This window comes from Clupea harengus, chromosome 5, assembly GCF_900700415.2.
Source record: "Clupea harengus chromosome 5, Ch_v2.0.2, whole genome shotgun sequence".
Taxonomy (NCBI): domain Eukaryota; kingdom Metazoa; phylum Chordata; class Actinopteri; order Clupeiformes; family Clupeidae; genus Clupea; species Clupea harengus.
This window is the reverse complement of record NC_045156.1, coordinates 14,508,552-14,523,852: the sequence shown is the minus strand read 5'-3', so window position 1 is coordinate 14,523,852 and position 15,301 is coordinate 14,508,552. Positions and strand designations below refer to the sequence as shown.

General features: G+C 47.4%; 1 protein-coding gene across 2 annotated transcripts in view; it reads right to left on the bottom strand.

The window, feature by feature from the left end:
• Positions 1–7,546, bottom strand: part of cpne5b (copine Vb) — a 143,807-nt gene extending 136,261 nt beyond the window's left edge. For both annotated transcript variants that reach the window (XM_031567828.2, XM_031567827.2), the window contains exon 1: positions 6,957–7,546. In XM_031567828.2, coding sequence (XP_031423688.1) covers positions 6,957–7,066 — 110 coding nt within the window. In that variant the 5' untranslated portion in view covers positions 7,067–7,546. The remainder of the gene's footprint in view (positions 1–6,956) is intronic.
• Between the last annotated feature and the right edge of the window lie 7,755 nt (positions 7,547–15,301).

Genomic DNA, 15,301 nt, shown 5'->3' with positions numbered 1-15,301 from the left:
AGCAAGCAGGGGTTTCTTCTAACGGCAGACTTCAAGTGTAAGGTGAGCATTGAAGTATGAGTGGAGATGGGACTGAGATGCGTTATGAATGTAAGGACAGAAATACTGAGTATTGAGACGGAGAATACTGAGAAAGCACAGGATACTGAGATGCGTTATGAGAAAGTAAGTGTTGAAATATGTGTGGATATGGCAATGAGATGTATAATGAGAAGGTAAGCCTAGAAATATGAGTGTGTTGAGATGCGTCGAGTGAAAGATCCCTCCTTTGGTATCTTATGATGTTTTACCTGAGGGGTTCCATGTGATCTCTCATCAATCTGTCGGCCTCACTGCCCGTCTCCCCCCACTCTCTCCCTCACCCTCACTGCCTGTCTCTCCCCTCTCTCCCTCACCCTCACTGCCTGTCTCTCCCCTCTCTCCCTCACCCTCACTGCCTGTCTCTCCCCTCTCTCCCTCACCCTCACTGCCCGTCTCTCTCCCTCACCCTCACTGCCCGTCTCTCTCCCTCTCCCTCACTGCCCGTCTCTCCCCCCCTCTCCCTCTCCCTCACTGTCTCTCTCATGGACTCACTCACTTTCTTTTTTCACTCTCTCTCCTCCTCTCCCTCTCCTTGTGTTTCTTTTTGTTCTCTTTTACTTTCTTCCTCTTCCCTTTTTTTAACTTGTCCTTCTCTCTCTCTTTCTCCCCCCCTCTCCCTCTTTCTCTCTCTCTCTAGTGGAGCTGATTGAAGTGGTTCTCATCCAGTGGATGCAGGCCAGATCCCTACCCGCTTCTGCGGCCCCCTGGGATGTAAGCGGTCATTCAGGTACGAGTGTGTTTCAGAACTCAGTGATCCGTAATTCATGAACACAAACTTTGCTCAGCTCTCTATCTAACCCTCCTCTCTCCCTCTCCTCGACACACTCCTCTCTTCCTCTCCTCGACACACTCCTCTCCCTGTCTCTCCCTGTCTCTCGCCGTCTCTATCTACTGTTCAAATATAAAGCAGGATATGGACCGCCTGTCTGGTTCCCTTCCAATCTGAGGAGGTACTACACATGGACCTGACAGGGTGTCTATACTGGATGTTCAAATGCATTATTTGTTTTAGGGGGGTAGTGATGTAAAGGTTTGAATACTGGTGTATTAAACAGGTGTTAAACCTTATCCTCTGCTCTCTCTCTCGCTCTCTCGCTCTCCCTCTGCTCTCTCTCTCTCCCTCTGCACACTATCTCTATTCTCTCTCCCTCTCTCTCTCCCTCTGTTCACTCTCTCCCTCCCTCTCTCGCTCTCTGTTCTCCCTCTCTTTCTCTCAATTCTCTCTCTCTCTGTTTTCTCAGTCTCTCTCCCTCTGCTCACTATGTCTATTCTCTATTCTCCCTCTGTTCTCCCTCTCTTTCTCTCTATTCTCCCTCTCTCTGCTCTCTCTCTCTCTCTCTGCCCCCACACCCATGCCATCCTGTGCTGTTTGACCAGACCTGCTTCAGACCAGACAGGAGAGGCAGGGAGAGAGAGGGCTCTGCGTCATAGCCACTGACAGCAAAGTTTTACAAGTTTATTGATTAGTTTCTCTGTTCATTTGTACGTATGGTTGTTTAATTGTGTTAATTACATACACAGTTAGTTTAATATTGTTCCTTAAAATATTAAATCTACAACAAAGTACTGGGTTTGAATATGTTTCAGAGGACAAGAGAGATTCATAGAGTTTTTAAGTACTCTTTTGTTTTATTATCTCTGAGAACACACACACACACACACACACACACACACGCACAAACACACACACTCAGAAAAAAACATGTGCACACACACTGATGCATTTGTGTGCAACTTCCCCTCAGAAGTGAATCCTCTGCATAATTTACAATGCAGCATCCCTCTCCAGGCCACTGCTGTTAGCAGATCAAACATCCTGGATCAGTGCGCCGCACCGCACAGCACACAGCACAGCACAGCCACCCCGCCCCCCCAGCCCCAGCCACCCCCCCCAGCCCCCCGCCCCCATCCCCCATCCCCCAGCCGCCATCAAACGCTGCTCTGATTATGTCACCCACTGGAGTGGCATACCTCCCAGCAGAGATGGGCCCTACACCAATCAGTCTGATGGGGTGGGGGTGGGGTGGGCTGTATTGGCAGGGGGGGGGAGGTTGAACCACGCTGCTGAAAAATAATTAGATAATTCTTTAAAAGTGCTTTAAATGGATTGAAGATGGCGTTAGGCATGTCAAGATGTCTGGGAGAGAGACTGCCCCAGGGAAGCTGCTGGTGGTCCTCCTCCATCAAATAACATGCTGGTAAAACTGGCATTCTGGGTAAATGGCAGAGCTTGTGTTGATCTGAAGTGTGTTGTTTTATTATTGAGTCTTGATATTTTGGCCTGCCCTGCTGCTGCTGTTGTTGTTCTTAAATGTGCTTTGAACAAATAAAACCTGACCTGAACTCAATCTCCCAGAAATCTTAAACTTGGGGTGGAATTGCAGCAGGATACTGTCCCCAAGCTCAGCACCAGAGCAGCTAGAAAGTGTCTCAAACAGGAGAGAGTTGAAGTTCTCAAGCAGACCCGTCCGAGCCCTGACCTCAACACCAGAGGTGAAGGCCTTAGTGAACACCAGAGGTGAAGGCCTCTTCATTAGTGTGTGACCTGAACACTAGTGAACACCAGAGGTGAAGGCCTCTACATTAGTGTGTGACCTGAACGCCAAAGGTGAAGGCCTTAGTGAACACCAGAGGTGAAGGCCTCTACATTAGTGTGTGACCTGAGCACTAGAGGTGAAGGCCTCTACATTAGTGTGTGACCTCAGCACTAATGAACGCCAGAGGTGAAGGCCTCTACATTAGTGTCTGACCTGAGCACTAGTGAACACCAGAGGTGAAGGCCTCTACATTGCTGTCTGCTGCCGCTGTGCCCAGAAGAGTCCAGACAAACTCCAGCCTGTTTTGACAGAGAAATGGGCATAACTTGCTTCATCACGGTGCTCAGAACTTCTCTTAACAGAATACTGGCTGTGAGGTGGTTTAACCCAGTATTGATTAACGAGCGTGACAACTAAAGGTGGTTTAACCCAGTATTGATTAAGGGGCGTGACTACGGAGGTGGTTTAACCCAGTATTGATTAAGTGGCGTAACTACTGAGGTGGTTTAACCCAGTATTGATTAAGGGGCGTAACTACTGAGGTGGTTTTACCCAGTATTGATTAAGGGCCATGACTACTGAGTAGCTGCTGACGGTTCAGGTTTCGAGGAGAAAAGTATGCATACATTTCAAAATCCAGTCCAATTGTGCAACCCGGGGTAATGAAAATCATTTGAGTGAATAAAGGGTTGGGGGGGGGCTAATTCAGGGTCTCAAGGGACATGTAAAAAATGCATTTGAGTGAAAAAAGAGAGTAAAAAATGCATGCATATCATGCAAAATGCATGTAAACGCAGCATATCAATCTGCAAGGGGAACATCTAAATCCAGACTTGGGCGAGGCTATCGCTTGCATCTACCAGCAGGGAGGCGCTGGCGTGTTTGAGGGGTGCAACAGTGGCAGAGGAGGAGAACTGAGCCGGGTGCCGTCGGAGACGTGTAAAACCATGACCCAGATCTGAGAGGAGACGCATCATCAAAGGAATGTGTCTGATTCAGTGCATATGGCAGGTACACATTCACATGCTAATTCAGAGAAGTTAATGCAGAAAGAGAAAGAGAAAGAGACAGAGAGAGACACAGAGAGAGAGAGAGAAAGAGATCAAATCAAAATGGTGCAGAATACATCTCTCAAAGGAGGTGATTATGACACCACAGCCAGCTCTGAGACGAAGCACCTTGCTGGGTGAAAGACTACATTAAAAGTACAGCTCCGTTTCATGCACTGTACATGAGTGTACGAAATGCATGGCTGTTGAATGGAGAAAACTGTTGAATTTGACCTCATTTGGAGTCTTTTGAGTAATGGTGTTATCAGTGTACTATGGGACCCATTGAGTTATAGTGTAATCAGCGAACTGGAATCTACACTGAAAAAGTGTTCTAAATGTATGGCTGATGAATAGAATTTTTTACATTTTTTAGTGTTTTTATTTTTTATATATATATATAATCTATAGTGTAATACTGTCTTACACTTCCATCACAATGTCAGTTGGGAGCTCTGTACTCTGCCTCGGTCTCAGCAGACCATTGCCTCGTTACCTTGGCTTGACTTCAGTCTTAAGTGTTCATTAATTGGCTTAATGAGTTAATGTTTTTGCTAACTGATTACTTTGTTCATTATAATCAGTGAGTGCTGGGCAGCGTTACTGCCTGCCACATACACACAGGCGTCACACGCCGTCATGTAGCTTTCAGAGTTAGCATGGACCGCACAAACACACGACCCCCCACTAAAGAGAAGCGTGGAGTGAGCGCTCCCCGAGTGTGACAGCTGTCGCCTCCGAGCCGAGGAGAACAACCCCGGAAAGGGTCACAAGCTCATCCAGCACCATCTATGCGAGAGAGAGAGCGAGCGAGCGCCCAGCACATAATCATTAGTGCTGCATCCTGAGCTCCCAGCGGTGAGAAGCAAGTGGTGGTGGGTGGAAGTAAATACGACCCCTGCATACCTGTTATCATTTAATGAGCCGATAGCGGTTTACGCGCAGCAGAACATCCAGAGCTAAAACAGGAGGACAAACTGTATTTATTGCGCCCGTGATAATGGTCCAAGGCTGTCATCTGAAAGAGCTGCGACTAGGAGACAATAATGACCGGCTCTTAAAGAGAATATATGGTTGCTATTATGCTCTGTTGAATAATGAGGGGAAATAAGTGAACAGCCGATGCTATAGTTTATGCTATACATATAGTGCTGTATGCTATATATATAGTTGTTTATTATTCGGTTCTGGTTAGCTTTGTGATTAACTGGTAGTAGGTGCCTCTGTGTATTCGCATTGATCTGTGTAGCGTTGGACACTGGTAGCTTGTAGTGACCAGTGTTCCTGTGAGCCGTGGCTGGTCTGAGCAGTTGGTGTGATGGATAGGTGCATCATTAGCATCGCATGCATCCCTCTATGTTTGTCCTGTAGTCAGGTGTGCCTGCCCGCTGCTGCCCCTAAGCCAGACAGACACACACACACACACAAAAGCAAAATAATGAGGAAAGGGTATGACAAACCCCACCTGAAGCATGCGAAAACACGCACAATGCACGCACAGACACACACACGGTTAGAGAAGGATGAGTACCATTACCCAATACATAACTAGACCAGTGCATTAGATGTGTAAACAGAAATATACAAAACTCCTTGAGACATTAGAGCACGACCAATCTAGTTTTTATATGAACACACACTCACTCGCTCTCTCTCTCCCTTTCTCTTTCTTTCTCTGTTCTTAGGAATAATTTGGCCTCACTTATTCCACCAGCACAAAGGATGACTAAAAAAAGATGAGGAGCATCAACAACTGAATCACCAATGACACGAAATGTCCCCTGACTCACAAGGTTCTACACAAACACCGCATTTTCCACGCGCTTTAACTCAAGGGCGCGCGGGCTTTTCACTGACAGCATTGGCAACTTCGACAGCCCACGCGCTCGCCACGGCCGTGAGACGCGCGAGAGAGCCTTGTGTCGAAGCGCCGGATGCGATCAATAATGCAGATGGAGCTTGTTAGCGCAGGAGAGCGGCAGAGCGGCGAAACGGGTTTGAAAGCCTTGGTGGGAGGAGAGCAGAGGGACCTTTAGCATCCCCTATGAGGGACAGCACAGACACACGCCCATTCTTGAAGAAGCGAGCCTCATCACTCTTGAGTCTTGTGAATGGAAGGAGCAGCGAACAGGTCCGGCTCTCACGGAAAGCAGGGAGACTGTCCAAATTTAGTTCATATGACTAGTTAGAGAGGAGACCTTAATGTTTATAAAAGATTAGGCTGGCATGAGGCACAGAGGGTCTTTGGTAAAATATTGTATTGAATATTTTAGGGCAGTCTTGAAAGCTATATTCACTCAAACAGATGTACTATTATGCTTGACGGCACAGATGTAAGTGAGGGCCGTTCAGCCATCACGGCGATGTGCCATCAAGCCTGAGAGAACACATCATCTTAGATTACCACCAGAAGGGAACCGCCGTGTCCGCGATTTGAGCTGCGCTGCTCCAACATAACGCTAAAGTGGGTTCATCTCTCTCGCTCTCACACACACACACACACACACACACACAAAATGTGCGGCAGTGAATACTTCACACATGATAGAATTACATTTTATAGTTTCAAAAACGCAGACGGAAACTAATTTCTCACACACCAGAGTTTGAAGTCTAGGGTTAAGCGTGTTTTTGTGGGCTAAAAGATGAGTGTCCATTTATACAAATCGATCAGAGAATCGGGTTACCGGGGAGCCAAGATAATCGACCAGACACCCTGTCTGATGTGGAGGAATTCCGCTGGATGAGTGGAGCTACGGCTGTACGGTGCACATGAGCCTAACAGGTTGTTTTCGGGCATCTACTTGGTGCCCACACAGTAAAAAAAACAGGGATAAAATGACTAAGACCGTTCGAAGTTAATATTACTTCGACTGTGAAACTTTACCTCGAATGTCTCCTCAGTAGAATGTGGGCTATTTAACAGAGCACTGTGGACTTACTGAAGAGGGATGCGCAGCTGTTTAACCAGGCTTGCTCTACTCCACGAAAAATTCAAGCCGTTTAGATGAATGCAGATATTCAGAACCATCTCACCCCATAAATCCCGTTTCAAAGCAATTTAACAAATACATGCACTCATAAGGTTAAGTCGCCCAATATGGGCGGTAATATTTCCGTTATATTGAAGACTCATAATAATGTTTTGGTGAGTATTAACCTTTATATGAACCTTTAGTACTCTTGCATGATCTTAAAGCGTTGAAATATGTTAGTGCTAAACCGTAGATGCGCGGTGGCAACCAGAAAAGGGTGTTGGCAAAAATACGATGCATCACTTTTGTCTTACCTGCAGGAGACAGTGATCTCCACTTTAGTGGCGGGGATGTTGCCCGTGAATGGATCGAACTCAGACACCGAGTCCACATCCTCCAATTTGTCCATAACGTCTCCCTCCATGTGCGACCGGGTCTCAGGACAGGTCCGTGATTCACACAGACTAGCCCCGTCCGACTCCCCCAGGTCGCAGTAGCACACGCCCCGGCCGTCCAACTTGGCGGACCCACGTTGAACCTCAGGAGAAACGGGGCAGGATTGACGAGGAAAAGCGAGCGGCGGTGTTTTTCAAAAGTGCTCAGCAGAAAGTTCGGAATGTGGAGCGAGCGGCACCGCTTACGCCTGCTGTGGTCGGGCGGGCTCGCAGCGCGGTGACGCGGGGTCGGCGAGCGGTGAACCGGAGCGCGAGGACCTATTCTCAGCGACAACTAGTCTACTTGAGTGTACTCGTGTGCTGATTTCTGTCTACACGGTGAAGACTGGCGCGAGTAGGAGAACGCGAGGCATCCACCCCCTCTTGTTATCTTACACGCGGGCGGATCCTGTCCATACGTAAAGACTGTGATTTTGATGCTGCGTGGGGCGAGGCAGTCAACTTTATTCGCACAAGGACCGCTGCGCAGATCCCAAATTAACACATTTAAATGATATGATAATAAATACATTATTAATGAATTAGAGTTACTTCAATCAGAATCATTTGTGTTTTCTTTCTTGCTACTCAATCTACTGAAATCGGTAGAAAGAATTGAGTATATAAGCAGCTTGATGAACACGGATTTCCGTGTATACTTTCAGTTTAGACATTTTCTTACCCTGCTAATCTTTAAAAAAATGTAAATTGTCTTTATACAAATGATCATTTGTCTTTGCAGCATATTATTTGCAGCCTGTGAAGTTACATTGATGCAGCTCACACGCCACATATATTACCTTGTTGAAACGCACATTTTGGAAAACTATCCCTAAGCAATGGGAACAGTTCAGTCAATAAGACAAACTAGAGAAAAAAAAACCTAACATTGATTTTATTCACAGTAATAACTCTTAATTTAAACAATATGCATGTTTGCAGAGGGTTCGCGTTCACTTTTCACTTCTTCAGCACCACCCCACTGGACAGCGCCCGCAACAAACCCATCCTTGGGATTGGACCGGGAGGGGTGGTTGGACTGAGGCGCACGGCATCGTTTTATATTACTCCACTAAATAACTGAAAATCCGTGGCATTTCAAGTTGGCGGTGGTACTGTACTGGTAGTTTAGCCACCTCCGTGCACCATGAAATGCAGTTTTTTACGTCACTAGCCTAAGCCAAATCCACTGGCAAAGTGTATGACATAGTCTATATGTGGAGGCGAGGATCTACGAAATGCCAATGAATATGCTCAGCACAACCGGCTCATAAATAGCATCTTTGAGTCTACATAAGGATCTGGAAGGGTCTGGTAATTGCGGCAGTCAATCAATGACATCTCGAAATTCATTAGTGACACAATCAAAATGTAGAGATAAATTGGCACCCAAAGGACCAATTAGTGTGGATAGTACTTAAAAGATAGACAGACAATCGTTTTTCTTTCCATTCAGATGTGAATACCAGCATTCTGTTCGGACCAATACACTGGCAACGTGTTTTCTTTTGCCATTTAACTGTCAATATAAAAAGCATTGGTCTATTTGGTCGACATGAGAATAGATGGCCTATTACGTTGCAGAGTAGTTTTTTTGTCATTTGGCCGCATTGAATCCATGTCGATAATGTCATAAAATGTGAGAATGATTTACAGAATTGAACGAAACAAAAATCAGGTGTGCTTCAAAGTATCAATTCTAAGGAAGAAAATGGGTCAAAATAAAGATTATTTTCCAACATTAAAGATGCGGCTGCTGTGTTCTCCAATCGTCAAATAGCCTAGCTCGCTGGCGTGTTGTTTGCCGAGAGCAGACCACGGCACTGATGTGCAGCATAGTGTTCGTCTTTCAGCGACCTCGCTGCGTCTTCCCTGTTCATGTGAAACACTGACAGCGCGTCTGCAGCAGCAGCAGCCACAGCTGCCGATTGGCGCAAAGGGGGCCGTGATGCGGCGCAGATCCGCAGCAGCAGCAGCCACAGCTGCCGACTGGCGCAAAGGGGGCCGTGATGCGGCGGAGATCCGCAGCATGCTCACAAGATCAGGGCCCAGATTCCGTCCAGTCCGTCCGTCCAGGAAAGAGGGTGTCTCGGTCGTTTTTATCTCAGAGTTTTCTTATTTATGATCTTCAGAGCCGCTCACTGTACTCCCTCAGGCGACCCATTGTTTCCTGTGGCAGTTAACAAACGGCTGCGCAGCCTTTCCCGGGCACTCTAATGTGCTTTCAGAAAGCAGTCATTTCTGTCCCTTTACTTAGGTATCATATCCACCCTGCAACATGGCTGTTATTGTGACGAGGCCAAGTGGGGGAGCGGGGAGTGATATTATTTCTGACATTCTCCCGGTTTGTTTGTTTGTGCCTCACTTCTATGGTATAGCACTTTTTTCTGTTCCATGTAAGCTAACACCTAGAGTGAAACATGAGCTGAATGATTAAGTGTCTTCCAAAGCAACAATATGTGAAAGGTTACAAGCGGAAGTGAGATATTATTGTGACTTATTATGATATATGTTATATGAAAAAACATATTTAAATAACTTTTTACATTTTTTGCATGTATATAACAAACACGTTGTGATAAAAGATGTTAGCACCAATAACCCATCAGAAGTTTTGGAAAAGAGTATTGCGGTGTGGCAAACGCGTGTGTTTTACATAACCACAGCAGAATGGTTCTGCATCTCCCAGTAAAAGACAACTGGACAGAAAGTGTATATGAGGGACAGAATAGTAAAATAACAGAGACAGAGAGAGACAAAGAGAGAGAGCGACAGAGACAAACAGAGAGAGACGGAGAGAGATATAGAGATAGACCGGGAGAGACAGGGAGAGATATAGAGACAGACAGGGAGAGACAGGGAGAGATATAGAGACAGACAGGGAGAGACAGGGAGATTTATAGAGACAGACAGGGAGAGACAGGGAGATATAGAGACAGACAGGGACAGACAGGGAGAGATATAGAGACAGACAGGGAGAGACGGAGAGAGATATAGAGATCGACAGGGAGAGTATAGTAGGTGTATAGGTAAACCACTGCTGTGGTCGTGTGCTCAGATGTCAGACGGCGCCGGCTCCCGAAGGAGGGGCTCACTTTCCAGGACTGGTCTGCAGCCGTCTTTGCCTTAGAGTCAGAGGTCCGTTTGGACTTGGTATAACTTTGAGTCTTGCGGTGAAATAACGGGCATAACGGGATAACCCAGGCAAAAGCAGAGGGCATGATGGCGGGGGATGCAGGAGAGCAGCTGGTTGGTGCTTGTATTGGGTTGTATTTGGTGCACACGGTTGGTGCTTAAAATAGGCCAGACAGCATCATTTCTGCAGATTTAGTCACTGAAGGTTGATATCTGTCAGGGGTCTGCTATTCCTTGCTACACCACTGGCAGTAATGCATCAAATTAACCAGTGATTTGGGCTGAATCAGGAAGCCACACTCTCTATTGACACAGCTGAATGGTCAAGTCTGACAAAGTCATCACTCACACACCTTTGGGAGATCAGACTCTTGAGAGAACCCATCACCAGCAACAGCTGGAAGATAGCAGTCGTACAGCACCACAGAGCACTGATAGGTTTACAGGGAGTTACAACAGCTGGAAGATAGCAGTCGTACAGCAGTGTCATGCCAGAACATTAGTCATAGCACAGCAATAGCATTGCAACGCCAGAAGAGTAGCATAGCGCCATCATGTGCTGAGGGGGAAACTACCCTTTAATATCACCATTCAACAGGCAACTAGACACACACACACACACACACACACACACACACACACACACACACACACACACACACACACACTCCTTAGAATGAGTCATGACTCTAAAGGCCATGCTGGTTTCAGCGGGCACCTGCAAGACTAAGGCGGTCTGTGCGTGTGTGTGTGTGTGTGTGTGTGTGTGTGTGTGTGTGTTTTAACGTCACGCATGGGTGCAGATGTGCTTAGAATGAGGGGCTGCTACGCCTCAAGAGGAGGAGGAGGAGGAGGAAGAGGGAGAGGGAAGGAAGGAAGGAAGGAAGGAGAGGAGGGAGGACATATGACCCTTTGGTTTTGGCTTGAGTGCATTCGACACAAACATCCAGCATTGGACATGGGCAGTCATTTCTGACCCTCGCCCACACACCCACCCAATTTACTAGCGTGCCCCCTAGTGGACACATGTCACATAACCTCTTCCCCTCAGACCTTTAGCTGAGCCAGTGAATGCAATCAGGTGGGGGAGCATTAGCACCTCATTAGCCCGACATCCAGTGTAGAGAAAAAGAGGATGTTTGGTTCAATGTTCCCCCAGTCCCTGTGATTTTCGGCATGTTAATTACTGTCTTTTTTGCTTCACTGCGTCACCAGCGGCCAAAAATATCCCCATTCCTGCATGCAATTAGGCGCAGTAAATGGGGGAGAGGTTTACCAAATAAGGACCCTCACTCAGTCGCTTCTTGAAGCATTAATTGAAGGGCAGGAACGCAGCATTGTGCCAAAGAGAAGAATATGGCATGTCTTCCTCTTACACCCCCACCTTACATCCTGCCTGGTGGACCGCCTCTGCATGTATATGTGTGTGTGTGTGTGTGTGTGTGTGTGTGTGTGTGTGTGTGTGTATGTGTGCGTGTGTGTGCGTGAGTGTGTGTGTGTGTGCGTGAGTGTGTGTGTGTGTGTGTGTGAGTCTATTTCTCAACACATCACTGACACTCTTTTGTCACAGCAGCTCTGTGGGAAGAGACAGGCGTTTGCAATAACAAGCTTTAGAGCCAGCAGGTGCGCTCACACACACACACACACACACACACACACACACACACACACACTATACTACTATTTCTGCTGAGAGAGAGGGGGGACACATTTTAAATTAACTTAAAAATTCTCAGTCCTCAAAAATCACAATTTCCACATGGAAGCCTTACAGTTTCATCTCCGAAGTCCTCTAAGGCGGGACTGGTGATTGGCTAATCGTGAGACGGTATTTGTACGTATACATTTATGATAGTATCAGGGGCGTCTTTAGGGGAGGCAAAGCAGGCAAGAACAGCTGATTACATTAGTCCACAGCAACACAATTCAGGGAGAACTCTTTGTGCACGAGACTGCAATGACATGTCCACAAACCCCCCTTCAGAATCCCTATGCCATTAGCTTGCTACGAGGTCCGTGATTAGGCTACAGCACGGCAACACATGAAACACAACTACCTGTCATACTACTCTAAACGAAAGGGGGGGGAGTAGGTATGGCAACGGTTTAATTTGTCCCGGCACATAAATGGGTTGCCAATTCGAACAAAACCTAGCTAGCCAGTAATCCTGTACTAGCCTGTAGTCTGGACACCAAGCGTTTCCAATCAGTACAGCATCCCAAAATATTGCCCCCCCCCCCCCCCCTGGCCCCTCCTCACCAGACTCAAAGGCTCATACGGGTTGCCAGGTTGAGGACACTGAACCTACAAGGATGAGCACAAGACAACAGCTCAACATTAAACTGAACCTACACGGATAAGCACAAGACAGCTCAACATTAATCTTTGACAATGGCAAGCGACAACGAGACCTACACTATAAGTAGATCAGCTAATGTATACGTTTCCAGTGTTTCTATTGTTTGCAAGTTATAAACCAGCTCGTATGAATTTTCACACTCAGTGTCAGTGTTAGCTAGATGCATGGCTGGCTATGTACGTTAGCCTGTTATCCCAAAAACAAGCCCACTGCTCCAAAAATAGGCTACACAGGAGGTACTCTTTCCAGGCCCAGATAATGATGTCATTTTGCTCAATTTAACAGATAACGTATAAATCATCTCACATCTGTTTCGGAGTAGTAGCCTACTGTTCTTCCTTGTTGCAGTCTGATGCAGATCTCAATTATGACGTGCCCTCACCAGTGTCAAGTGAAACCAGTGATGGCTGGTCAGGTGCCGCTGATACAAGAGACAGAAGGCGGAGAGAAGGTGCTAGAGAGGGGAGAAGAGAGAGGAGGAGGAGGAGGAGGAGGAGGAGAAGAGAGTGCAGGTCCTAGTGGTACTAGAGGCAGAGGATCTAGAGGAAGAGCAACAGAGAGAAGAGAGAGCGCCGGTCCTGCATACCTGTCAAGTTAACAGGACTGAAATCCGTGTGGTCAGTTATTGTTATATCCGTGAAAATCCGTGAGCCATGCCCACCACCCACACATACACACAAAAGACAACACATGCAAGCATACTGTTACATTTGCGAGGCATTTCGTAAACAGTTCTAGTTCGAATCAAGATAAGTTGTTCAGTGATGCTGAATATTGAAACTTTGTTGACCTATAGTAGCCTAACACTGCTTCACAGACACAGTGAGCTGCACCGTGCCAACATGGCAGTCTCTCGCTCACACTGAACAGCAGTCTAATGGACTTGTAATTATTATTCAATGCTATTGGGAGTGAGATTTAATGAGATCCCTGAGATTCAGTGTCACGTACGTACATGAGAAATGAGAAATGTTGATAAAACGAGACTTAACAGGTTTGGTACTGGTCCAAGTACAGGGAGGAAGAGCCAGACGAAGAACGACAGAGAGAAGAGAAAGTGTCTAACGCCGGCGAAATTGGGAGAAGGTAGTATTTCAGTTTAGCTTATTTCCTTAATCTAGGGTTAGTTAGTTCAGTTGAACTGAAATCCTTTGTAGATGTGTAGATGGTGGGGGTCAGGAGTAGGGTTAGGGGGCCCATGCTTACACTTCTGTTTGTGGCCCCGGTTCCCTAGACTCTAGAGAGGCTCCTGTGCAGTATATGGAATGGGGCCCCGGGTCCCTAGAGAGGCCCCTGTGCAGTATATGGATAAAGCTAAATGTTCTCCCAGCATTCCTCAAGGTTGTTACAAAACTACCACATTGTTGCTCTTCTGCATGAAATGTCTACAGAATCCAACAGGTTACACTTCACACACACACACACACACACACACACACACACCCACACCCACATTATATACTGTACATAGAATTAAAAAAGGTAGTTTCATAATTTTTTGCAGTTCATTTCTGGTGCTGAAGAATCTTCTTTAGTGAGAGAGATCGGTAAAAGATTTTCTGAGGAACAGTTTGCATTTCTAAACTCCTTTCCCCTTTTCATTCTAAGAGGGTTTAGTCCAGTAGCGGTGATATACTGGTGACACACTCACCCGTCCTGTTCACCTACCGGAAAGATCTCCCCCGTGGCGTGGCGTGGCTTGGCGTTCTGCGCTGGCTTCATTTTGAAATCAGGCGCACCCCTCCGGATTAATTCCAGCACCCCGCGTCAGAACTAATCCTGTATCCATAGCAACGAGTGCCAGCTGCATGCACAGGGTCCTTTGATACAGAGACAGAGAATACCCGTTGGCCCCACAGGTGCCGGCTGGCACCTCCTCACCCCTTACCCCGTGGGCATACGTTGGCACGACCATAGCTCGGTCTGGCCTGGCTCTTTTATTTCTCTATGCTCTTTTATCTGCTCATTTGGACTGTGAATTATCAATGTGTATGAGTTGTGCATGTGTGTGTGAGTTGTGCGTGTGTGTGAGTTGTGCGTGTGTGTGTGTGTGTGTAAATAAACTTGCCTTGCCTTTGATGTTTGCCGTCCCTGCCTGCCGTCGGGGGTCCAGTGAATACCTCTCATGTGGAGACAGAGAACACCTGTCCCCCGGTGAGCAGCCGCTGGCACTGCTACAGCTTAGCGGGCACCTGTTGGCACAGCCCCGCGCCCCCGTAAGGCACAGCTGGCACAGCCCCGCGCCCCTGCGAGGGAGGAAAGGCTCCTCTCACCCTGTGGATGCCCACTGGCACAGCCCCGCGCCCGCAGGCATCTGCCTGCTCGCCACAACTTCATGCCCCATGGGGATCCACTGGCACAGCCACCATCCTGCAGGGGTCCGCTGGTACAGCCTTCCACTCTGTGATGCCCAGCGGAACGCCTGATGAAGCTCTCTGCCCAAAAACATTGTGTGTCTGATTAAATACCTTATATTTTCTTAGAACAGTGTGCAGACTCTCTTTGTTTAGCCTTAACTTCACTTGCTGCAGAACCAGTGTGTGTGTGTGTGTGTGTGTGTGTGTGTGTGGAGTGTAATCCCTCCAGTCTCCTGCCCCACCCCTCGCAGGCATCTGCCCGCTGCAGCTTCATCCCCGTGGGGGGTCCTCTAGCACAGTGGCCGGCCCACAGGCGTCTGCTGCTGTTGCAGCCCCAGCCTCCATTAGGGAGGAAAGGATTCTCTCCGGGAGA